This window comes from Amphiura filiformis, chromosome 10, assembly GCF_039555335.1.
Source record: "Amphiura filiformis chromosome 10, Afil_fr2py, whole genome shotgun sequence".
Lineage (NCBI taxonomy): Eukaryota > Metazoa > Echinodermata > Ophiuroidea > Amphilepidida > Amphiuridae > Amphiura > Amphiura filiformis.
Genome location: NC_092637.1, coordinates 39,993,974 through 40,021,333, shown reverse-complemented (window position 1 = coordinate 40,021,333; position 27,360 = coordinate 39,993,974). Strand labels below are relative to the sequence as shown.

At 37.7% G+C, this 27,360-nt stretch overlaps 1 protein-coding gene across 1 annotated transcript in view; it reads right to left on the bottom strand.

Annotated features, from left to right (window-relative positions):
• LOC140162844 (uncharacterized) overlaps positions 1-27,134 on the bottom strand; it is a 35,305-nt gene extending 8,171 nt beyond the window's left edge. The window contains exons 1-10 of the mRNA XM_072186155.1: positions 26,952-27,134; positions 18,782-19,031; positions 18,094-18,178; positions 17,585-17,746; positions 5,708-5,870; positions 4,593-4,821; positions 3,554-3,699; positions 2,534-2,775; positions 1,857-2,007; positions 695-779 (exon numbers count right to left, since the gene is read on the bottom strand). Of these exons, the coding sequence (XP_072042256.1) occupies positions 695-779; positions 1,857-2,007; positions 2,534-2,775; positions 3,554-3,699; positions 4,593-4,821; positions 5,708-5,870; positions 17,585-17,746; positions 18,094-18,178; positions 18,782-19,031; positions 26,952-27,043 (1,605 nt within the window). The 5' untranslated portion in view covers positions 27,044-27,134. The remainder of the gene's footprint in view (positions 1-694; positions 780-1,856; positions 2,008-2,533; positions 2,776-3,553; positions 3,700-4,592; positions 4,822-5,707; positions 5,871-17,584; positions 17,747-18,093; positions 18,179-18,781; positions 19,032-26,951) is intronic.
• Positions 27,135-27,360: the final 226 nt, after the last annotated feature.

Genomic DNA, 27,360 nt, shown 5'->3' with positions numbered 1-27,360 from the left:
ACTCAGGGTTCTCGGCTTTTCACAAAAACACAATTCCCACAGTTCTTCCATGATATTTCCCAGACAAATCTCAAAAGCAGGCAAATTTGGACTTTCAATCTTTGGAGGGGCACATGAATCTGTGAATCTGAAAAAAGTTATTTCCCTATGCGCTCAGCATTCATTCATTCATTTATTTTTGAAGCAAACTTCAATAAAAGTGCATCAATGTTTGCATTCTGTGTGTAACATGTACCAAAAATATGAGCCAAGTGCGCAACTCTTTGTAGCACTCAAGCTTACAAATGCAAATTTATCTTTTAATTTTGAACTCTTGCCGAAAAATGCCCACAATAAGGCAAAAAAAAAAAAAAAAGAAGGTTTGTCTCAAATCACACGATTTGACAAAAAAGAAATGCGGAAATTTTTTATTTCAATTTTTTATTTTTTTTTATTTTTCCAGAAAAATTCGCGAAATTCCCTCAAAATAACGTAAAAAATGTCGGGAATAAAAAAAAAAAAAAAAAAAAAAAAATCGCATTTCGCATTTGTTTTCAAACCACTCGTGAGCTTTGAGACAAACCTTTTTTTTTTTGCCTAAACTATTTGCCATCCATGAGCAACAAATTGGTGGATTTAACACAGTGTTACACACAGGGCAATTGTGAGTTGGTACTCTTTTGGTCTAGTCTCTTTGGTGTTATTCTACACTCACCCTTTCTTCATGTAATTTGACTCTAAGCTCCTGCTCTTCAACCTGTCTGGTTTTTAGTCTTTGATTGGATTCAAACTTGTCCTTCCTGTTAAAAGAAAGATAGCAGACATGTTACATAATAAGTAGTGAAATGATTGAATGCCAACCAGGTATTAAATTCAGTCTGAAGGCAGAACCATACTCCATATAGGGCACAAGGCTCAACTGGTTAAAGAAAGTGGATAATTCCCACAGAAGATTTGTTTCTTCGTTAACTTTTCACTTGTAAGAGCAGTCATTCAAACCTTCCAGATAACAGGGTGCTGGAGAAAAAAAATAATAAGACACAAAAGCTCTCTGCCATTTTATTAGAAATGGAATTCCACATTCACAGTTCAATATATTCAATATATAAACATCTCAAAAAATGTAACTGACCCCCCTTAAATAATGACAATCAATCAAATACGGGCGATTGTATTACAAATCTGTAAAATGCGTTGGAAGTAGAATTTATTTGTGCACATTTTGACACCTCATTTGTATCAATTGACTTAATATTGACGTCACAGCATACAACTAAATCAATGTAACCCAAGATTTGAAAGTTGCAGTAAATTGTATTGATTTTGCATTCAGTGTAATGGTAGGAAATCTGTGTAATGATATCCGAGTGTTTTTGTATTGTAAAAATTTGTATGTAAGTGCAACTTCCAAATCTGGACCTCACTACATTAAATTGACCGGTGTTTTATTGTTTTCTGGGCTATCGTATCACATGAGGTGTCAAAATGCGCAGAAATAAATTCTGCTTCCAACGCATTTTACAGATTTGCAATACAATAGCCCGTTTTTGAATAATGGCCATTATTTAAGGAAGGTTAGTTACTTTTTTTGAGATGTTTATTTCTTGGATGTAATAGATAAGTATGACGTTTCAAAAATTCAATTTAATGTGAAAAAATGCCTCAGTGTATGAATAGACTCAAGAATGAACTTCTGCTTATGAGGTGTCTATAATGCCAGTGAAATCTACCTAATCAACTCTGCACACAGCCCAAGATATTTTGTTTACGTATGTGCTTCACAAATCAGTAGATGCCCACAGTTTAATGTGTGGAGAATCAATTCAACATTACAAAAGCATAATAATTGTATCAAGAAGGCCAACATGACCACTTACATGTTTTTGACCCAATCTTCCAGTGCATAGGGCGACTCCCTTAGACTTCTCTCAAACACCGTCATCGGTGACACGCCTCTCGATTCACTACGCGGTGTATGCTTGATGGCGGTGATGACGGGGGATTCTGGCCTGCTGCCAGCGGAAAAATCTGACAAATAAAAAAGATGTAAATCATAAAATATCATTACAAAGTAAAAAAAAAAGATACATTACAAAGTAGAATTAACAGTTTGATTATTCAACTGTCCTCATTTTATCTGATGGCTTGATCTTTGATGCGACAGTCCTCTGCTTCTCCAGCAAAACTTGATTGTGACTGCATTCTTGCTCCTCGGAATAGATATTTGCTTTCAGCAGGGAGTCATTGTACGTGATCTACAGAAATTATAAAGTCTTCTTCACTACAGTTGAGTGCTTTATTTCCTTTTTAACTGATCTGAATGGCCTTCCTGATTTTCCTTGTGAATTAACTTTTGCCCCTTCTCAGTTGATATATACCCTTGACATACCTGGTATCATCACCGATGCTCTATTCCCAGGCTTTTCCACTGGATTTAATAATGCCGACATGAGTGTATGACAAGCAGCCTCCCAGATCTATCAGCCTTGACCATTTTTACAAAATCCTCTTGCTTTAAAAAAAAAAAATCTCCTAGCTACATAATTTTGTTTACCTGGCTGAGCTGGTGTCATCGCTGACGGTCTAACCCCGGGCGTTCCCTTGGGACTCAACTCTGACACAGGCACATGGAGTCGGAGGCGCGCAGCTTCCCGGATCTCTCTCTTGGTGTTGTATTGATGAGGAAGGATACGTGAGCCAGATGGCACGTTTGGTTCGTGGTGGTGCACTATCGGTTTACGCACAAGACTGCCGATGTCCGTTGTGAACTGCTGCTGCTGCTGCTGAGGTGGTGGACTGTTAAACACAAAACAAACAAACAAATATTCTTAAACTAGAAATCACTGATAAGCCACCCAATTTACCTCACAACCATTGGCTTTCAAAGGAAAGTCACAAGGAAATCTTCCAAAGTCACCCAATTGGGCTACCAAATCGTGAGTTTGGCAACTCTGCAGTGATCCACAGTTTGGCAACTCTGCAAGTTGAGCAACTTGCAATTGAGTTGCCTTGTGCTGAACTGGGAGCGATTTGAAGTTGGGTGAGCTAGTGCACAAAGCAACAAAAAAAGCTGCCCCTTAAATTATGCAGATAAAAACGCTGCAACATGTTACAATCAATGGACGTTCTCTTGCTGACTATATCAGGGCTTCCATGTGCGCCATTAAGCAAATCTGTATTATAGGCCAGCATGCTTATATAGGCTATTAACCTGGAAAGAGCCTGGCCAATGTTTGCAACTATCCCCTGGGGCCAATGTTTGAACCTGGCCCCTGGGGCCAATGTTTGAAACCATCCCCTGAGGCCAATGTTTGAACCTGGCCCCATCAAGACCCAAACAACCCTGCCTGGCTCGAAAAAGTGGGGAATTTGGGAAGCTCATTCCCAGGAAATGTTGGTGTCTAGAGGGAAATTCTAGTATTTGGAGAGAAATTATGTCCTTTTGTATATAAAAACATGCTATTAATTGTGGGAAATTTCGAGCCATGCATACCTGAGCATTTTGTTTGAACCTGGCCCCATCAGGACCCAAGCATGTCTCTGCATGGTTCCAACCTTTTAAAATCAAACTTACTGTTTCTGCTCTATTCTAGACGATTCTAATACACTACTGCTTGCATGTGATGAGACGCTGGTTGACAATGGTATCTTGTATTTCTTGTTGGAAGTGAATTGTTGAAGTAGGTCTTGGTAGCGCTGCTTCTCAGTCAGACGTATACACTGTAAATGGGCGAGACAAACAAGTGTGAATCGGGTTATTTCATTTAAAATGTACACTATATGTGGGAGATGTTCCACAGGGGGAGTATAAATTTCAAATGGAATGAACACATTAGGCAGCTCCTTTTGAATTTCATATACCCTCGGAGAAAGATTCAACGTGATTGATCCAAGTAAGACGTATACACTGTCAATGGGCGAGATAAACAAGTATAAATAGGGCCTTTCCATTTAAAATGTACACTACCCCTGTGGCAGATGTTGGAAATATCTTCCACAGGGGGAGTATAAATTTCAAATGGAAGGAACACATTAGGCAGCTCCCTTTGAATTTCATACACCCTCTGAGAAAGCTTCAAGCTGATTCAACCTGGTAAGACGTATGTACACTGTCAATGGGCGAGACAAATAGGTGTGGGCTATTCCATTTAAAATGTACACTACCTCTGTTGCAGATGTTGGAAATATCTTCCACAGGTGGAGTATAAATTTCAAATGGAATGAACACATTAGGCAGCTCCCTTTGAATTTCATACACCCTCTGAGAAAGATTCAAGCTGATTCAACCTGGTAAAACGTACATACACTGTCAATGGGCGAGATAAACAAGTATGAATAGGGCCTTTCCATTTAAAATGTACACTACCCCTGTGGCAGATGTTGGAAATATCTTCCACAGGGGGAGTACAAATTTCAAATGGAAGGAACACATAGGCATCTCCCTTTGAATTTCATACATAACAATAACAATAAGGCGATCGGTTATACCGCCGCGTTCAGCAAGTCATCATCACGACACTTGTAAACAAACCGTGCTCGAGTTTGATTGACAGATGATGTCAGACGCAATAAATACTTTTTATCTGTCTTTAATTACATGTATTGGGACTTACCTCATTAGCTGTTGACACCCTACTGCTATTTGACCTACTACTATTTGACCTCTGTCTCTGACCTCTCCCTGGCGACACTTTCCTCTGCTGAGGGAAAAGTTTCTCTGCTACAGGTTGATAGCTTCTAGATACATCAGGATGGTTGTGTGTTCTGTATGTTGGCTTACTGCTGGGCACTGCAGTTTGTGTGCTCCTTGGGACGTGGCTTCTGTACACGGCTTGCTGGGTGCTGAAATTGATTAATTGTAAATTATAAAGAGGGTGGCAGCCTATCTGATGTGTCGTAGCAGGATATCAGTCAATGCAAGACATTAAATAATAAAATGTGAGGATCACAAGGGATACATGAGAACATATGTGACACGGAGGCCAAAGGAGGCATTTTTGAAAATTGAGTTACTGTAATTATTACCGTATACAAACATTATATACTGAAAACACCAAAGGCCTAGCACACTTGGTTCTAAAGTTATGGAGACTTATGTTGTCTATTTTCTTATGTATTTCATTGTTTGTTTACTCCATATTTTTGCCTTTATCTCAATTTCAAATTTGCTGCCTTTGGCCTCCATGGACCAGATCGCGTCACATATATTTTTGACACATGAGAAAATTTATTTGAACATTTACAAGAGAATAAAATCATTACAAGTTTAATTCCCCCGGCAGATCCCCCATGAGTTCTTGTGGCGTGTGGTGGATGTGAACTCCAACATGAAATTGTGAGTGCGTGCTGGTTCGAATTCGAACGGTTCCGATTTTTTTCTCTCCATTTTTTTAGTGCGAGTTTGCCTGAGCTTCACTTCTTTGACTGATAAATAGCAAGTTGTGGCAAAGTTGTGAAACTGAACTGAACTGCCGTATGTTTATGGCAATATGCCCAGTTCTAGTCTCTTCTGATGACGGGGCTGGCTTCTGCAGCATACTTTTAGTAGCTTAATTGAAGCCTGTTAGGATTGAATTCATTTGTTTGGGTAAACAAGTGGCAACAGAGGGGTTGCCAACCCTCTGACGATATTTACACCCACCACGTTTGCACTTACAAGTTACATTAGAGAATGTGAAAATTTAACAATTTTTTCCGCCATGTTAATGATGTGAAGTGGACACCTTACCTAGAATGTTGTCTCTGGGTAGTTTTATTCCTTTCCATCTCCATGGGAACCCTGAATTGATGTTGAATTTCTTGCACGTCGTCATCATCATTATCATCGCCGTGCCCGTTGCCGTTTACTAGAATGACATCAGGTGTGGGATCTTTGTATTTAGACCTTGCTCCTGTAGGAATTGAAGATTTGTACAGTGCGTTAGATTAATGGGCTCTTGAGGGAAAGAGAAACAAGGTTTCAAGTACATTGGTACTACACCCATTGCATTTTTTTGCATTTTGTGAAGAAATGAGAACAAAATTGGACAAAGTGGTATGCAAAATGAAGGGGCAAATCTCCTCGTTCTATTGGTGGCATCGGTATCAATGTAGCTTATATGCTTTTAAAGCCAAAAAGTGGTACCACTTTTTGGCTTCTACCTTTAAAAGCAAAAAAAAAAATGCAATACAGGTAATTATTCTATGATGCTCACTGGCCTAAATTGTCTACAATTGTCAGCTGGAATTTATCATAAACCAACAATTTTGGTGTTCTCCGTTTCACATACACCTGTTCAAACCAATAGTATGTCTGTATGTTCTTTGTGAATGGGAGCATAATGGGTATCACAAAGGACACATATTGTAACGGGACCGAGCTTGCCCATAATACTTTTGTAAACGACTGATGGAGAAGACTAGCCTTCTAAATATACAAGTGGTAGCGTAGTATCAAAGACTAGAATTCTCCCTAAGATATGTGGAATCAGTGATGCATGAATGGAGAAGTAACAGGTAAAAATGAGACTTGACAATTCTGTTTTATATTTGCTTCTTTTGTTATATCTTGTATTGTTATTTTGCTTTCATATTTGTCGTATCACATATCACATTTCATAAATACAAGTAAAACATTGGTAAATACACAATCTCTGTTGACGATCATGACGATATTTCCTTATTTCTTTCTTTTAAATCCAAATAAATTACCAATAAATGCTGCCGAACAGTACATACTATCTGCTTGAATAATCGAGAAGCATAAAAATACAATTTAATCAAGAATCTCTCATCACATGACATAGTCATAGGCTAGGCCAAGGCCTAGTAGGCCGACTACAGAGTATAGTATCCATGTCTGTACACCTATACGAACTTGCCATGCAACAATGAATGCACACAAAATACAGTGCATAACTTTCCATTGGACTTGTGCATGTGTGCGGCAAGTTGCACAATAGGCATAGGCGCTAGGCCAAAACACCGGAGTGCATAACCACCCGGTGTTGCCACTACTGTGGTAGCCAAGCTGCCCCTAGCTCAATCCAGAGTAGGGCGTATTTGCTTTGGTTGGCAGTGCTTACCTTCAAACTGAGTGAAGGTTTGGGTGGACTATTGTCCACCAAGCAATCTGATTAATTTGCGTCGTGCACGGCCTTTATATACTCTCCTGAACGCGTTCATGGAACCTTTGGCGGCTGCGTTCAAAGCGTAAGCTCCGTTACTATGGATATCGCGCAGTCACTCCGCGTCAGGCGCTCACTTTCGAAAAGATTTTGAGCATGACGAAATTAATAACTAGAACTGCTAGTGTTTTTAAATCAGGAATCAAACTGATGACCCCCTTTTTGACCATGTAAAACATAAAAATACTCAAAAATATCTTAAAATTCTACATCCTTAAGGGGTGGGGTATGAGCGTTTGGACAGTATTTATTTTGGGACATTAGAGCACATCAGACATATCGAATTGCATTCTGAATACGAAGAATGTCATTCTGATATCAAATAATTTTGATTTTTGAAATTAGCAATTTAATACACATTTTATGGCAAATCATTAAAATTGATATTTTGATATTTAACAGTACTTGAAGTAAACTTAATAAATCTGATGATTTATACTTAAAGTGTATGTAGGTGGGATGAAAAGCCGACGATCAATTGAAAATGTTGACCTTTCAGTATTGAAGATATGGATTTTTTCCCAAAACACCAAAAAAAAAATTAGGTCTTTTTGGGAAAAAAATCCATATCTTCAATATGAAAGGTCAAAATTTTCAATTGACCGTCGGCTTTTCCTCCCTGCTACATACACTTTAAGAATATATCATTAGATTTATATAATTTACTTCGAGGACTGTTATATATCAAAAATTTGAAAAATATCAAATTTCTATAATTTGTCATAAAATTTGTATTATATTGGGTTTTTTTTTAAATGAAAATTATTTGATATCAGAAAGACATGCTTCGTATTCAGAATGCAATTCGATAAGTCTGAGGTGCTCTCATGTCCCACAAAAAATACTGTCGAAACGCAATAAACGCTCATTTTGGATCCCTTAAATAATTACATCTTAAATAATCCAAAGTTTGATCAAGAAAAGTCGTTTTTAAGGAAATTTACAATCTTTAGGAAAAACTTGTTTACGTCTCCAGACGACTGATGGCCGGGAAGTTTCAAAATGACAAATCTAAAATTCTTTGAAACAACACATGAAAAACCTGAATTTTGTCCTGAATATTTATTCATAGACGGTATGTAATACCTTATTGTTTTCCTGACAAAATTATTTACACAATATTATAAGATCTCAGTACAATACTAGCGGAAATAGTGAAATTTGAGGCCAATTTCGCCACACTTTATGACAAAATTTTCTCTGCCGTATTTTCAACCCACGGCGACAACAGACGATCGGCAGGTAAACAAATCCAAATATTTACAAAAATATACCTTGTGCAGAGCCATGCAATCATTTTTATATTCATAATAACAATCAAAAACTACCACGAACACGTGAGCATCGTGACTTTTCTTTAAATATGAATTTGACAAGAGCTAAATTTTCGTATTTCTGCAATAGACAAACACACAGGAGGTAAGCTTAAAAACAGGCCAAAAATCTGAAATCGCATTTTGGCTCTCCGTTTCACTACCCCCTCTTCGAGACTATTTCGTCCCGAAATGTAACATGTAACCGTTCATGTACATGTTCCAACATGTATAATTATTTAACTTAATTACAATTAAAAAAAATCAGAGCATTTCCTTGACAAAACTTTAGCAGTAACAAGAACGGTAAATTCACTCAACCATTATTTGGTGACAGGCTGACAATAACATTGTCGTGACCTCGTGACCTCAAAAAGTTTTCCAAAATTTGATTGGCTATTCGGCAGATTTACAACTATACATTATAAAAGCAACTTGATTTTATATACAACTCTATTTCACGTGCAAATTATAGTATTGTGTTTATAAGTTTTATACAAATCTTTCACAGTATCTCTAGCATAAATTATTTAAACATCTGGTTTTTTATGCATACTCTTCTTCACCAATAAAATATTAATTTACAAGAACCATTTAATTCACCTTGGTGCACATTTCCATCAATTTCATTTTCAAATGCACAATACCAGTTTTAATCTTGACTTTCGAGCTAACGAACAGAAGTCTGTCTCTGCATCAAGTTACACAAAACATCAGTTCAACATTTTAAATTTTTCCAACAATTAACGATCAATTTATTTAAGTTCAGATATTATAAAAGTTCTATATTCCTCAGCGCCCTTTCTTCCGATGGACCTTGTCTTCAGTTCGATATCTTCAACATCTGAGAATCTACATTATCATACCTCTTCGCAACTCTCATGAGAAACTGCCAGATTGGTTCACCGTCGATCATGAGAGGAAATGTTGACTGCGCCGCCCTTACATCAATTATGCAAGGTGAAAACAGGGGTCGAAATAAGCGATAGCCCGATAGCCATGGCTATTAGGTTTTCTGTCGGGCTATTGGGTTTTATCTCCATGTAGCCCGTCGGGCTACAGGGGTTTTCATGCGCGCAGAAAAATGAAAACATGTGAAAGAAACATAAAAGCTTCGATCTCCAATATTTACGGCCTGTCCAGAAATTATGTAACATAAAATGCAATGTAACGACATTTGTTGAAGTGAAGTCACCGTAGCATTGTAACATAATTTAAAAATAGAAATAAAATACACTCACGCATAATTACACAGATTGCGATATTGTCTAGAACCACTGCTGCTAAGTTATTGCAGTGCTGAATGATGACACGTACATGAGTTGGAAAATTTTCTAATTCTAGGGATCGGAAAGAAATGCTTTGTGGGTGGTGTGTAGAGATATGACATCGGTGAAATACGACACAATGATCGGCGTAGAAGAAAAAAAATGACAAAAAGTTGCCCTTGAATTATGTTTTATAGTCATCATACTCCAGTAATTCAATAAATATCATAATATTTGGCCTAAACTTGAACTCATTTGCAATGAAATGTCATTTTTTTTTGTGTTTTTCATGGGTTCCATGTGGTGCCAATGGTGTTGAATTCTGCACTTTGCCGAAGTTTACTGCATTTTGTGGAATTCGGCGAACTTTTATGGCATAAAGAACACTTTTATAGTAAGTAAACTGCTTGGGAACTTTCTTAAAAAGCGAGGTAGTTGGTTACAGGCGAGAATCATGGCGTGAGAAGCGAGATCACATTTTTTGCCGGGCTTTAACTTGAATCTATACCGGTAACACATTGTAAGTAACCAAAATCACAAAATCTGATACCAATTAATTCAAACGGTACATTCAATACTTGACAGATTCGAGATTAAGAACCCTTCATTTTAGGATTTGAGCGCATATTTTTAACTTTCAGGGGTTCAGGGTTCTGAGAAAAACCTAGTGCTACCCCTGATTATGGGGGTAAGGGTTACTCACTAATAACTGAATATTTGAACAAACGATTGGTTTGAATTGTGCAAAAACAATGTCTTTTTTCAGGGCTATTGAATTTCCTTCAGGGCTATCAGAAAAAATGGCTTGATAGCCCGGATGGCTATCAGGAAATGGTCCCTTATTTCTACCCCTGGAAAAGAAACCATACATCATCCAATAAAACATTTGACCTGGTAAAGAATAACCATTGACTAGTCAAATATCACTTTTGCCATTCACTCTTGCACCTGAGTTCTATTAAGTCCTTCTAGACTTTCTCAGTTGGCAATCCACCCAAGAGCGAAACTGGATTTTCTGTTACCAATGCGCCTACATAGCCTGACATTGCTCTGAAAACATCATGACTGCAATCAGTGAGTCACCGTCGCACCAACCAGAGTTCCAAAATCACAAGATCTGCATAACCGGCCCGTGGTGATGCCTCAACAGTATCAGTAAGAAAACAGATGATGAGATCTAGTTGATTTTCATTTGTTAATCTTCTTTAGAGCACATGCTGTATACGACGAACTTAGCTATCTTCAGTAGATAGCACGTACAGATCTAATGGCTATTCAACGAAGCAACCATTATTGTAGGCTTAAAGTCGATGTCTGTTATTTAACTGTAGCTATCTCCGTCTCCATTTTGTTTTTCTTCATCTGTCTTCGTAATCTGCAATATCTGACATTCAATTCAGAATTAAGGCATGAAATCTCATGTAAAACAACATGAGTGCCCGACAGTCAACACTGTCCATATTTTTCATGGTGATGTCCCCATATCCATCATTCCAAATGATTGTAAGAATAGTTGTGTCGAAATAAAGTGAGGTGTCTTTCACTTTAAAATTAAGAAATCCAGAATATTGCTTTTTTAAAAGAACAAGAATTTCACAGAGACAAAACTTGATCAAAAGATTGTCATGTCAATACCGCTGCAGTCAGTAAAGTCATATCAAACTTCTAATCACGTTTTGGCTGAAATAAAATTTCATTTATGAAGTTCTTTTTATTCGAGGCTGTCCCTCCCAAAGTTAAGTTATTATAATTACATAATAACAATAATGAAAACAATTTTATATACAGGGTCTACAGGTAGAGTAGACAATCCGCTATAAAACACGTTTATATGATGATGATGTCGGCAAGGCCTATACCTGACTTCAACTTCATAAAACAGTAATTTCATATTTTAGCGGCAAGGAGTTATCAGTATGCAGTGCAAGACGTCGGTGAGCCCTTTTCCGGACTTCATACACCACAAGGATCAATGACTATTTTATACGGCAAGGGCTTTTCCGCATCTCATTATCCCATAAACACGATAACTTCTGTCCCCTTGAATCTTCCTCGTAAAGCTATTTACAAATTATACATGTATAGGCCTACAATCAGACATTATCACTGCCTGTGTGCATGATAACTGGTCACTCTTCCAGACTCATTCTGATGATGGCAAGTCTCCTGGTGCCAATGAGTTGGTGCATATGCCTGATCGTGTGCCTAGGCCTATACCATCATGACCGTCATCAAGTAGCATAGCTGACTTCTTCCAAAGACTCATCTGAGATGACAACTTTCTTAGAGTGTCGGCGTATTGACCAGATGAATTCCATTCACCTACGCCTATACTGTCAACTAATACCGTCTGATTACCACTCGGGGTACCTGCTGGTTGGCAGTCTTCCCCATTTATCAAGGGAGTGTCCTGACCACCAGTTAACTGTCTCCTTACAGCTAATCGTCTCCTGGCTCGTCTTCTAGATGATGGAGACTTTCGTGTCTTTCTCCCTTTCTTCTTGAAACTGCTTGAGCATGCCATTTGGCAGGGTAGATCATCACAGTCTTTCCCAATTAAGGGAGCATGCGGCCTGGTTAACCTTTTCTGGATCTTTAAGAAAGCTAACCTTCTCCTGGCTCGCATTTGTGATGAGGGAGACTTCCGGTTCTTTCTGGATGATCGCCCAGTCTTCTTTTCCACGTCTATAAATTGCCCTTCAGCAATTCCATCTGCACCATCTGCAGATACATCATATTGATGCTTTCTGTACTTCTCAGCTTTGTAAACAGCTTCTGTTTCCACTGCAAACTTGATTGCATCATCAAAAGTAGCAGGTTTTGCACGCAGAATGTTTAACCGCAACTCGCTTTCTCTGATAGCACTTATGAAGTATTTCTTTGCTATCTCCTGTGAGAAAGGACTTGGTATTGTTGGTAAAGCTAGCTTGACTAACTTCCTGATGTTGTGAGCTAGGTCAGGCAATGACTCTTTTGGGTGCCTTACTCTGTTATTGAGTTTCACCCAGAATAGCTCTTCCTGATTTTCGGTTCCAAACCTCAGGTTCAAACAGGCCACAAGTGAGTGGTAATCACGCCGTTCAGTCGGATCCAAATATCCCAGTACACTCTGAGCAACACCTCTTAGACTAGTTGCTAAGCAAATGGCTTTGGTATAATCATTCCATTTATTCCATTCAGCAACAATTTCGAATTGTATCAAATAGTCTGACCAGGAAGTGGTCCCATCGTAAGTTTGAGGCTTTATATTTACTCCAGGCTGAGTGTCATTGCTAGAAAGTTTAGGCCTACTTCTCACTGACTCATCACTTTCATGAACATTACATTCATCACCAGCTAATATTTCTGAGCTGGTATCGGTTGGAGAAGTATCAACACTATGTTCAGTCGCTGCCATAATAAATCGTGAGCCAAAATCTGTTAAAATTTTGAATTATCCTACCGCCAGACACCAGTTGTAACGGGACCGAGCTTGCCCATAATACTTTTGTAAACGACTGATGGAGAAGACTAGCCTTCTAAATATACAAGTGGTAGCGTAGTATCAAAGACTAGAATTCTCCCAAGATATGTGGAATCAGTGATGCATGAATGGAGAAGTAACAGGTAAAATGAGACTTGACAATTCTGTTTTATATTTGCTTCTTTTGTTATATCTTGTATTGTTATTTTGCTTTCATATTTGTCGTATCACATATCACATTTCATAAATACAAGTAAAACATTGGTAAATACACAATCTCTGTTGACGATCATGACGATATTTCCTTATTTCTTTCTTTTAAATCCAAATAAATTACCAATAAATGCTGCCGAACAGTACATACTATCTGCTTGAATAATCGAGAAGCATAAAAATACAATTTAATCAAGAATCTCTCATCACATGACATAGTCATAGGCTAGGCCAAGGCCTAGTAGGCCGACTACAGAGTATAGTATCCATGTCTGTACACCTATACGAACTGGCCATGCAACAATGAATGCACACAAAATACAGTGCATAACTTTCCATTGGACTTGTGCATGTGTGCGGCAAGTTGCACAATAGGCATAGGCGCTAGGCCAAAACACCGGAGTGCATAACCACCCGGTGTTGCCACTATTGTGGTAGCCAAGCTGCCCCTAGCTCAATCTGAGCTCCAGAGTAGGGCGTATTTGCTTTGGTTGGCAGTGCTTACCTTCAAACTGAGTGAAGGTTTGGGTGGACTATTGTCCACCAAGCAATCTGATTAATTTGCGTCGTGCACGGCCTTTATGGGCAATTCCACGGTAACTCGTGCTACACTTTATGGCATCCTTTTACATACTTTGTGCTCCAGCTTTTTAAAATCATTTGATTGGAATCTGTATTTTTTGTATTTTAATACCCAACATTCAAGGCTAGATCCTCATAGTATTGCTAAATGAATATATCAACTTTTGTGCGTATGGGACAGCTGCGAAAACGGTAACTCGTACTTACGAGCAGAGGACATGCTAAAAAATCACTCATTTTTATTTTGATCGTGTCCTAAAACAAAAAACATAAAAGCCTAATTGATTATATGATAAGTAACTGCTATGCTAAGGTTTATCTTGGTATAACTTAAAAATGTTTGTCCCTCATAGTTTTACATTGACTGGCAAAAAACATGGTAACTCGTGCTACGGTAACTCGTGCTACAGTTTGTCCGGCCATATACAAAATGGTTAATGTTCGTTTAAATGTCAAAGTTTCTTGATAAAAATTCCTCAATGACTGGTATATGATCAAATAACCCAATCTATGTACATATAACCAAAGTATACTTTGATATAACCATGATAACCTCCAAAATAACCCAATTTCTGTACAAATAACACCAATACAGTGCATGTATCAGCATACAATGTACAATGTACCACACACATTACATCCCAGCATTACATGTACTTAATCCCTTGCTCCATCCTGTTTGGATATTTCATACATTGTAGGGCTTAAATTTCAACAGTTAAATTGAACAGTCAACAATTGATAGATTGATAGGTTATTTCACCCTATATTAGTTCACAAAACTTGTAATGTTCGTGGTTCTTTACAATTATCGGCTCTGTAAGTTTCTTTATATTTAAAAATTGCTTTCTGAGGTACCGGTATAGAATGTTTGGTCATCTTTTGGTTGAGATCATTTCCTGTGATTTCCTGCTTGGTGCATTACTGAATACAGTTTGCACAATTTCAATCACTTCACCTGGAAAATGAGACCCATCATACTCAACAACATGAACAAATTTTTTATCAATCATACAAATCTCAGTATCAACTTGAAATGTCACTGTAACTGTTAGCTAGTCTCAGGATTTCCAGTGTCTATATTTCTTGGGCTAGATTTGGGGGGGGGGGGACTAAAATTTTGGTTGTATCATTTTGACCAGGTATTAGTAATGGGATATATACAAGAGCATTTTTTAGAGAGACTGTACAAGTTTTTAAAAGTCTTCAAGCTTCAAAAAAGGGACTTTATTTTGGTAAAAATTTGGTATATTTACACTATTTTGGCGCTTGATCAGGTGGAACTGGCTCCTTGAACCTTTTCTCTATCTTTGCCTTCCATATATTTACTTTCATTTTTCTGTCAGAAGGGCACTTTTATCTTTAATTTTGGGCCCCCACACATGTGTGTTTGCCTGGTTGTTTCTTTGTTTGTTTCTTTGTTCGGCTGCTCGGGCGGAAGCAAATTGATTACCCGGTACCGGTAATCCACTGTGCAGCTTCAACGCAATAATCGATCATCTACATACTTGGTATACTATGCCAGATAGATAGATAGGTATGGTGATAGGATTTGGTGGCTTGATGTGCTGTATAGTTCTGTGTTATGTTATTTGCATATTTATGAATATTAATGAGCTTATTTGCATATTTTGCCTACATTTCATTAATCCAGCTCATTAATTGCAGCTTAAATGCATTAATAACCAATCAACTTCAAACTTGGTTTGGTGATTGGATATTGTGACCTGATGTTTGTCATGTTATTTGCATATTTATGAATATTAATGAGCTTATTTGCATATTGCATATCATTTGTATTTACAAAACATTGTTATTTACACACTTTTGAGTGAGTGCCACCTTAATTACGAACCGCGTAATTCTAGTTTGCCAGGGGAAAGTCTGCCCCACCTGCCCCCCCCCACTGGCTACACTACTGCTAGAAAGTTGTTACCATGGTTACATAAATGCATATTCATGCAGTTGGGAGATACCTCTATTGCTGCCAAGTGGTATTTTGCATTACCTTTGCTGGTACAGTGGGGAAGTGGGCTATGGTAACTCGTGCTACATCGGTAACTCGTGCTACTGGTAACTCGTGCTACAGTTTTTAAGGGGTCATTATTATGTGGTGGATAGTGTTTTGTATTTCAATTTCTTATTTTTATGAAAGTTAAAAGAAATACAAAGAGGCAATTTTATTTTTTTGAGTCATGTCCACTTTTGCTTGGAATTGCCCATTATACTCTCCTGAACGCGTTCATGGAACCTTTGGCGGCTGCGTTCAAAGCGTAAGCTCCGTTACTATGGATATCGCGCAGTCACTCCGCGTCAGGCGCTCACTTTCGAAAAGATTTTGAGCATGACGAAATTAATAACTAGAACTGCTAGTGTTTTTTAAATCAGGAATCAAACTGATGACCCCCTTTTTGACCATGTAAAACATAAAAATACTCAAAAATATCTTAAAATTCTACATCCTTAAATAATTACATCTTAAATAATCCAAAGTTTGATCAAGAAAAGTCGTTTTTAAGGAAATTTACAATCTTTAGGAAAAACTTGTTTACGTCTCCAGACGACTGATGGCCGGGAAGTTTCAAAATGACAAATCTAAAATTCTTTGAAACAACACATGAAAAACCTGAATTTTGTCCTGAATATTTATTCATAGACGGTATGTAATACCTTATTGTTTTCCTGACAAAATTATTTACACAATATTATAAGATCTCAGTACAATACTAGCGGAAATAGTGAAATTTGAGGCCAATTTCGCACGCACTTTATGACAAAATTTTCTCTGCCGTATTTTCAACCCACGGCGACAACAGACGATCGGCAGGTAAACAAATCCAAATATTTACAAAAATATACCTTGTGCAGAGCCATGCAATCATTTTTATATTCATAATAACAATCAAAAACTACCACGAACACGTGAGCATCGTGACTTTTCTTTAAATATGAATTTGACAAGAGCTAAATTTTCGTATTTCTGCAATAGACAAACACACAGGAGGTAAGCTTAAAAACAGGCCAAAAATCTGAAATCGCATTTTGGCTCTCCGTTTCAATATTGGCTTATACAGGTGCGAGGCAAATAAAGAGCATCAACTCTGCAGCCATGACGACTCGAAACTACCAACTTACGACTTCACACTTATTTTGTGGTAGCAGGTAACATATGGGAGTCAAGTAAAAATATATATATTGCAGTTTGATGGCCCCTGGTTCATGAGAAATTGCCCCTGGTTCCTACCAAAAGCCTATGAACCAGGGGCATTTTTTTTACAAATAGTTGCCCGGCCCCTGGTCTCCAGTCCATTATTTAGAGCCTTGACATAAACACACTCAACATTCCACCTGCACTGATGACATTGTACAACTGGAAGTGACATAGAAGTAACATCATCTTTCATGGGGGGGGGGGATGATGATGGGGGGGGGGGTGTATTTCAAAAGGAACATCCCATTACTTTCACCCTACTCACCTGGAGGTAACCCACTATTATAATTGCCTTTCCTCTGTTGCTGCCTTTGCATTGACATTATCGTCCACACGGGTGTGCATTTCAAATGGAACGGCCCATTACTTTCACAGTTCACACTACTCACCTGGAGGTAACCCGCTATTATAATTGCCTTTCCTCTGCTGCTGCCTTTGCTGATTACTTCTCAGCTGTTGCTGTACACTCTGCTGATTACCTTTCATGTGGCTGCTGCCATGGTGACTAGTTCTTCTGGGATCTGAGTGTTGTGGATGATTTGGTCTTTGGTCTGAAATGATGGTACCATGAAAAAAGAAATATGAAAGCAGGTGATGACAAATTGTGATGGAAATTTTCTGTGAAATTACTTAATGTGTGAGTTGCGCACATCACGAGTGCGAAGCGCCAAATCCTCACTGCCTTCCATAGGGCATGTGTGGATTTCAAGTTGTGTTCACTACATTATCTATGCATTGGTTTTGTACACATAAGTATACCTTGAATAGATTTTGAAGTGAATACAAGTTACAAATCTGCCCCATTTGGAATCAAAATTGTAATTTTTACGACATGCAACACAAATTGTCTTGGGTTATATAGATCCCTGGAATAGTACATAATGCATAATGATCATACCTTCATTTACTGTCCTATTTCTAGCTGACATGTTGAAGAATGACATTCCCTGCTCCTGTTCATGTATGGGTCTACGAGTTAACGCCTGTGAAATGAAATCAACAATAACATAACACTTTAAAACGGATACATGCACATTAGGCTTGAAAAAGTTTGTATTGCCCGTAAAGCCCCAAAATCAGGGTCAGTTGGTTGGTTTACTTTTTATTTTTTTACATATTTTGCATGTACATTAACAAATACAAGTTATAATCACATAATTCAGACTTTGAGTTTAAAAAAATTGAGGAGTGCTATTTTGTGAATGAGAGTGTGATTATGCTTAAAATGTGATGTAAACTTTTAAAAAGATAAAGGAGTGCTTTAAATTAAATCGCACTCCTTATGATCATTTAAGGAGTGCAGAGGAGTGTGACAGTACTCACACTCCTCAAAACTCAAAGCCTGAATTAATTCAATGGTAAACAATGACTTACAAAAATGTAATTGCAAGGTTTGTCAGGCTTGTTTTTTTTTTCAATATCAGAGTTGTAGGGTACAAATGACAAACAGGCTTGCTTAGCTTCAAATACCGTCACGTCAGATACTTTTCTGATCTGAAACCACCATAGTATGACACATCCCTCAATAATTTAAGTTTTTCTTTAAAATCAAAGTTTTGGGGAAAATATAAGCAATTAGCACTCACATCTTGCTGGCTTCTATGCCTGCCAGACGCATTTTCAGTATTACCCTCTCCTCCTGGTTGTCTGAAAATGTACGACTCTGCAAAGGACGATGTCTTGCCCTTGATCCACGATGCCACCTTACCGAAGGCTACTGTTGGGCTACTGATGCTGATGCTGCTACTGCGTGAATAGTTGAGATCTTGATGACTGCTCTTGGCTCTCTTCACTTGCGGACTTTCCAGTACGTCATAGTCTACATTGTCAGGATCCCTGTTAATATGAAAATATATAATCACATAGCGTCATATAGTCATATTCTACAATCTACATAGAGCCGATCAGATCCGGAGGTTCTGAAAGGGACAGATTTTAATAAATCTGATCTGAATCTGAATCTGAATCTGTACAAATTTGTTACTTTCACCGATCTAACAAACCGATCTTAATGCTTTCATAATAAATGTTGTCTATACTTCACTTGACCCAAATATACGATTGTTTTTGGCGATGAGACAATCGCACATGGAATTTTAGAGGGATTTGATAGCAGTTCCACATAGAAAAGCTGCCGATCATCATGAGACTATCACTACTTTAAAATCTAGAAACACCACCGAAATGCTGATATTTTGTTAGCTGAATCATTTTGTGAAAGTCAATCTTTGACAGGATGTAACTTTGTTACGGAAAGTGCTATGACAAAACGGTTTTCAGAATTTCAGTTTTGGCTTTCTTTACTCAAGGGTTTAGGGCTGTAATTTGATAAATAAAATGATGTGGTTTGATGGCAAATTTGAATTCACCTTTCTCTACCCTTAAGTCTCATCTTCGCGTGAGGAATGGTAGGAAGTGGTATTTGTGAGAAAAAGTGGTAAATATTTTATGTGTACCCTGGAAAGGTTTAAGGTAGAAATCTCAGACCTTTGTACGGAGGACAGTGGAAATCGTAGTGACGGAGGTGTGAGTTCCTGGGGACCTCGGGCTAGACTGCAGTGCTTGGTATTGGGCTTCTCGGGAAATTTACGTTTTTCTCGGGCATGGCGGTTCTTCCTCGATTCATGCTTCTGCTTCTGCTCTATACTGTGCAAACACCGCCGGTACTTGGTGGTTATCACGCATGCATGCATGTGTGGCGGTTCTACCTTCAATCCTGAATTGTTTGCAATATTCTTCGTCATTCGTGAATTCGTCAACGAATTCGAAAGACAATTCTTTTCACTTCCAGTATGTTCTTTATACTTGTCCCGCAATAACAGGAATTCCTTTACTTTCCCAGACTTTGCTGTCCTGCAATATCGGGTAATCCTGTCATAACAAGACAATATGATTTTGTCATGCTCTTCGGGGCGGGCTAAACGATTGAGTATCGCATGTTGTGAATAGCGCCATCATGTTCAGCGTGAAAAGAACCCCCCTAAGTCAACCATGGTGGGGGTTATGGTAAAATGGGATGTTACTGATATTTTGCTATTTCTTGTTTTCCATTGAAATACGTTTTTAGCAACGTATTAAAATATAAACAAATTTTTATTTGACTTATTTTAAAAAACAAAATATATTTTATTTGTTCCAAAAAAGAATTTCCAACAACTGAGGAGTCAAATTTTACTACCGGTGTACACAGTTAATTTCCTGACTCCAAACAAAATTTATAATAAAAGTCACTTTTTAACCACATTCCACTGCATACATTTTCAAAATATCGTACTCACATCGTGTTTTCTTTCAGTGGGCGCCATGATGCTTATTATTAATATTCAGACGTAAAAAGGTTGCGTATTTGCATAATTCGGAAAACACCGGAAACTCTGAGTCTGCTGCTAAATTTCATTCATGAATCCAAAGACTCATTCATGTCATTACACACTACCGAATGCATACTTCGATTATGTCCTCTCATGGTAGTTTTCACGTTATAATGGGACTTCCTTCAATGACCGGACATCCTCTAATGTAAGAAAGTCCGGTAAAAAGTCTGTGCGCCCTAGACGTTCGCTTTTCGTATCTCTTTCCTTGTTGGAAAGGTATAACGTTGAGGAGATAGGAACATGTACAAAAGATCCGGGACCTACTCTGCCATGTTTGGCTGAGTAACGGTACCGGGTTACATGAACACGGTCTTTTGTGCCTATGTAAATTAGTCATTGTGTAAAGCTGTGTTTATACCCACGGGTTACTCATCATCAGACTGAATCATTGTCGCTAACTACACAAGTTATGTGTGCAATTTTAGAGAACGTTGACCGACAGAGGGTGCCAATATAGGCCTACGTGTCGCTTTTGAAAAACAGCGAATCATGCGCATGCTCAGCAGGCAAATACGACAGCGATTTAGTACACTGACCACCATGCGTGGTCATGTGTCTTATGGTGGGACCATAAAATACCTGGTGACGTTACATTTTTCTCTCCTCTTTCAGATTTAACTTGTTGTCACAGGGCTATAGATTCTTGGTCCAATTGCATCAAGTTTGGGCTCATTGTGCAGCCTGATTATTCTAATTTTCAAATATGTTTCTCAATTTGGAATGCCAATTTGTTTAATTAGTAAAAAATACCAAAATGTTAACGAAGATAAACCTGGTGGATAAGCGGTAGTGGATTAAGCGGTAGTGGAGTACATGTATGTGCATTCTCTATGGGAGACATGGCATCCTTTTGAATTTTAAATTATCATTGCCAAATTGTGTGCTATACTTGCAAATCATCCCTCAAATGAAAGCTTGATCATTCATTATTCATATTCAGCTATTAATTTTATCTAATCGTGTTTTAACAAGTATTCACTGAGAACTGCAAGTCACAAGAACCTCAATTTTTTCCTATTCACTTACACACAAATGCCAAGATTTTCAGTCACGACATGCGTTTTGGCTTTCAATTGTTGTATCTTGAGAATTATAGGCCTACACCCTAAGCAGGGTTGGCCGGTTAAAACCGCCCCGGTTTAACCCCGTGGTTAAAACCAGGTTTAAACCGCCTAGTTTTGACCGCTAAAAAGTAGTCAAAACTGGTCAAAACCATTTTGATGCTACAATATCAAATAAAATAAAGGAAAAATGTCTGACAATTTACCTCACTTGACATTTATTTTAATACAAACACTCAAAAATGTTGCTACAATGTAGTATCAATCATACAAGTGCAACAAACACACAAATTGATATCACTGTAGTGGCAATATCACTCCATGGTGGCAATGCTAGAGTTACTTTCTTGAGTGTATCAAGGCCAGATTTTGTAATTACAAGTAACATTTATAAGAAATTATAAAAGGCATGGGTTTTCATTGCTCACTGTCACTGGTGCATTTTTCTAAAATGCAGCTTGTCAAATTCAAAACTTTTTTATTTTAAAGACAAAAAATATGCTGAATGATTCATTGAAAGTTGTGTGTTACTGTTTATTCATGAGCTTTCTGTATTACTTTTTAATATTTGACTGACTATATGAGTTTTTCCCACTTTGCTGGCTAAAACCGAACCCTAGCCAGGTGGGTGCGTAAATCTATATTTTCTTAATTAATGATTTATTTATTAATTACGGTAATTAATTATATTATTCTAATTATCCGAGTAGTGATTATTATGTTATACGTATAGGCCTACATGATACATAAGTACAGGGTTCCGTTAAGGATTTAAAAATGTGCGTCATGTGTGACGCAAGTTTGCTGACAAGGTTGAAAAAACTTGCGTCCAGACATATTTTTGTGCGTCCATCTGAAATTCACGATCAATCATACTGGGAAACGCCGCGGAATTTCATGGTCAGAACGGCAATCCCTTGTTGCTACACACGTACCCGTACCCCGGGTCTACACTTCATCAAATGTTGATTGTTAAAATAAAATAAAAGTGCATTTTTGCCATGATATTCCATCTCCAGTCGCTATGATAATTTTTCTCATTTCTGTGTCAGTTTTGGTCGGAAACGTGGTCAGAAACAGCTGCAAAAACATTCGCAAATTTTTGTACTTTTACTTCCGGGTTTCTTTAATTTTAAAACGTGTTGTTGATGATGTAAAAGCTAAAACACGCGCTACCACAAATAATACAATTTTGTCTTTAAAATTGCTTTTATTCATCGTAACAATAATACTAATAAAGGAAACATAGATTATTTATGAGAAAATAAACTTAAAACATTAAAAACTGAATATTGTCAGCTTGTGATAAATAATTAAATAAACAGCAACTGTTGAGACTCCGTTTGAAATGTGTTCATTTGACCCATAGGTCTATGATATAAGTGATTTTAAAGAAAATCTGAGAGGGTGACCAGCCAACCTTTTCTGAAAATTAGGTGAGTTGATATGGAATGACTCAGAAGAGAAAAGGACAGGACAATGCTGTACAATGGTGATTTAGTACACATTGTCTCAACAAACATTATTGATGGGTTTCTACTTTTTTCTGTACTTGATATAAGCCAAGTGATACCACTTTTAGCATTCACTGCCTCAGAATTTGTTAATTGGACAATTGAAAATTACTAATTACTTGTTGCTACATGAATAAAGTTCATTGACCTGTGTGTATTTAAATAGGGATTTCATGTAGGGAATATTGACCGTGCTACGGTTGAACGAAACATGATAAAAGCCTCAAATTTTGTAAGCAGACCTTGGTTGTGATCCTTGTTACTTTGGTAAACTAATATTTATTAAAACAGAGAAAGTTTGCGACAAATCTAAAAGAGCGCCCTCATGCTCAAATTTGATCCGAAAAGTCATTTTTTACGAAACCGCTTTGTCAAATTTTCTTTTACCTTTCAAAATTGGATTGTTGAGCTTATTTTACATCTAGTTACACACCTCAAGCATGAAAATTTGCATCTCCAGTGCCAGATAAGGGGTGTTTTGAAGAAATTCACATAAATATTGATATAATTTTGACCACCCTGTAGGCCTATCTACATAATCGAAGTACTTGACCGGTAAAAGTTCTGTATAGCTAGGTGGGCAATTAAGTTAGATATCAAACATGTGTCAAAACATTACATTATCAATGTATGTTCAGGTGTGACCCCCATAACTGAATTAATATTTTTGACCTAATTTTGTTTGTTTAACACCATGTATTATTATGAGTCACCCTGTATAATGACTCTCATTGTATCGTTTCTGAAATCATCTGAGTATATGCTCTCAGAATGTATACTTTTATTGGGTTCTAGTGTAAACTTATGGAGTTATAGCACCAAACCTGTAAAAGCATATGATTTGCTTGAAAAATTCATATAGATGTCACGAAATTGGTACCCAGTATAAAAAACATGAGCATTTGAGATATTCCATATCAGTAGCAAATGCAATAAATTATGAATTCACTAGTAACATTAATTTTTTTCATGATATCACCCTATATATTTTCTTACGCACCCTGTATACCAACTTCATTTTTGCATAGTTGGATTCCTTGGAACATAAGCTTTCCAAAAATGTAGTTTTGTTGATGTGAGATGTATAGTTTTAGAGATGTAACAATTTAAGTGAAAAGGAGGACAAATGATCAAAATCAGTACCGGTAGTTGTAACGCAAATGTGCCCCACCATATGACACATGACCGCGTGCGATTCAGGTTTCTCCTAAAGCGATTGAGTATAAATGCATCTTTAGAAATGACCGGCGATTTTGTGATTGTTTTATCAAATTAGTGACCTCAATCTATATCTGGTTCCATACAGCAATACGCAGTATTGCTGTCTGGTAAGCAGGTACGAATTGAGACGTTGTGAATTGAGACGTCGGAGCCGGTCAAACACAGAGGACTAGCCTACATCCTGTATCCTACTATCACTCAAACAAGCAAATCTCTTCACGAATTCACTCACCTTGCGATCCTACATCATCAGTTGAAACAAACATCTAAGTTTCCAAAAACAACTTTGTCATTCCTCAAAACTACAAGTAACTTCATTAATAAAAAAATTGAAATCATACTATTACCCGTTATTGAAAATTTTGTTTGATTTATGTGAACCAAAAGAACGCACGAGTCGAGTTCAGTTTACCAAAATGGTAGCTCCTGCCTCCTGGTCACCTCAGATATGATGTCAGTATCAAGCTGCTTATTAAACGGTGGATCGGATTGGTTGAAATCAACGCCACGCTTTTTGACCTTACAGGGGTCAGAGATATGCATATTCATGTATGAAAACAGCGATGCGGATATAGTATCATCACCGAGAACTGAGAATTGCGACATTTTCGATGTTTGTACCGGGAATTTCAGACACGGAGACTCATGGAGATTTGAAAAATTCGTCCAAAGGTAACCAAAGGGTTGGGGATCGCATTTTTAACTATCACTAAATGTTTCGGAATTGAGGTCGGCTAAAAAGTAGACAGTTTCGGGGACTGTAATTGGTGTAGATGTCACATTTTGAACAGTGAGCGATAAGTGACCAATTTCATGCTCAGCACAAGTGACTATCTTTACACAGGGTAACCTCAATCAAGCATTGTCATTGAAATGCTGTCATTTTTTGTACTGGATCGTTCAAGCATCTCCAACAAATTTTTCAATGTAAGTGCCTCTGGCCCTAGTAGAAGTAAAAACAGATACTATGACCAGAGTTCTAGGGCTAGTGCACCCGTACTGACTCGACACTTGAGCTGACTTTTGTTTTCATGTTTTTGACATGATTTAGGTAGCCTAGGTGAATTCAAATTTGCCATCAAATTGCATCATTTTATATATATCAAATTAAAGCCCTTGAGTAAACTAAGCCAAAACTGAAAACCTTTTTTTCATAGCACTTTCCGTAGCAAAGTTACATCTTGAATGGGAAAGCAAGTGGCTCATGAATTTTAATGCCCAGAAATGCTTCCTCCTTAGAATTACTGGCTCTAGGTCACCCATCATGACAAAATATAGTTTGGGCAACTCAGTTCTTGAAGAAACAACTTCCCACTCATACCTTGGAGTGGAAATTTCTCAAGATCTCAAATGGGACTCTCATATATCTAAAATTACTGCATCTGCAAACAAGACACTGGGTTTCATAAAAAGGAACCTAAGTTCTTGTAACAAGGAAACTAAAGCAACTGCATATACTGCTCTTGTCAGGCCAACTGTGGAATATTGCGCTAGTGTGTGGGACCCTTTTACAAATGAACACATACATGAGATTGGTAAAATCCAGAGAAGAGCGGCCCGCATGGTTTGTAATGACTATCAACAAACCACTAGTGCATCTGGTCTGATAAGAGATCTTGGCTGGGACATGTTAAGCACACGGAGGAAGATCGCTAGGGTCAACGTACTACACAAAGCCATAGGGGTCACCTGGCCCTACCAGTGTCGGACTACCTGCGCCCGCCAGCCGCTTCACAAGACGCTCTACCACCAATACTTACATACCATACCACGCCAGAACCAATAGTTTCAAGAACTCTTTTGTACCTCGCACCGTCGTGGACTGGAACTCACTTCCACCTGACTTCCATTCAATTGAAGAACCTAACCAATTCAAATCAAGCACTTCAGAATACTACAAGAACCAAGACACAATAAATAATATCAGAGACTAAGTAGCAGCACAGCATTTGCGCACTCACACCCTCTTCGTGTGATTCCTTGTGGAATGTTGGAGAGTATCCAGAAAGAAGAAGAAGAAGAAGAAGATTGACTTTCATAAAAAAGATTCAGCTAGCAAAATTCCCCAAAACGGCATTTCGGGGGTGTTTCTAGATCTTAGTCTCATGACGATAGCAGCTTTTTTAATGGAACTGCTATCAAAATCCTCTAAAATTCCATGTATGCGACTTGATTATCACCATAAAAAATCATATATTTGGGTCAAGTGAAGTATAGAAAACATATTTATGTAGGTTTCCTTCACCCACCTATTATCGAAAAAAATTCAAATTTATATGCATTGTGTTGGGGCCCCAATCTCGGCGAATTCGCTGACTAGTAAATGTGTTAACTAAGGTTTGCCTAGGACTAGGTTACCTACATGATTGTTGTTATTTGAACAAAGAGTACATTTTACATACAGCTGTATAACTAGGTAAGGACGACCTTCAAAAAAATGTTAGTCTCTTTCAGAAACAGAAACCCTTCCCGCTGTATAAAATAAACGAGAAAAATGAAATTCACTTCCAAGCTAATTTATTGTAAGGTTGCTGAATTCTTCACCTTTGCGCGTACGAATACAAAAAGCCCAACAAAAATACTAACCTTTCGAGGGCTCGTTTTCGCGGCCCCGTGCGATTAGTGGGTCCGTCGGAGCCTACTAGAGACCTGAAGACACTGCTGATTTTGGAAACCATTTGCTAACTTCTATAGTGCGATCACCGAAGGTTTCGCGCTTTACTTTGTGGTAACAAATCACGCACATTTCTTTCAAAATTCCAACATGGACGCTCCTCTTCCGTCATTTATGCGCATGCGTGCAAAATCTTATTGAAATTTGCAAACAAAATAAAAATTATTTAAAGATATTAAAGACATTTGTACTACAAAATATAATTATTCTTAGCAATAATATAATTTTTTATTTGATATAATCTCAAAATGTTAATTTTATATAGCATGTAAGTACTTTATTAAATACTTTAGGCTTTTGACCCGGAAGTATATTTATTGA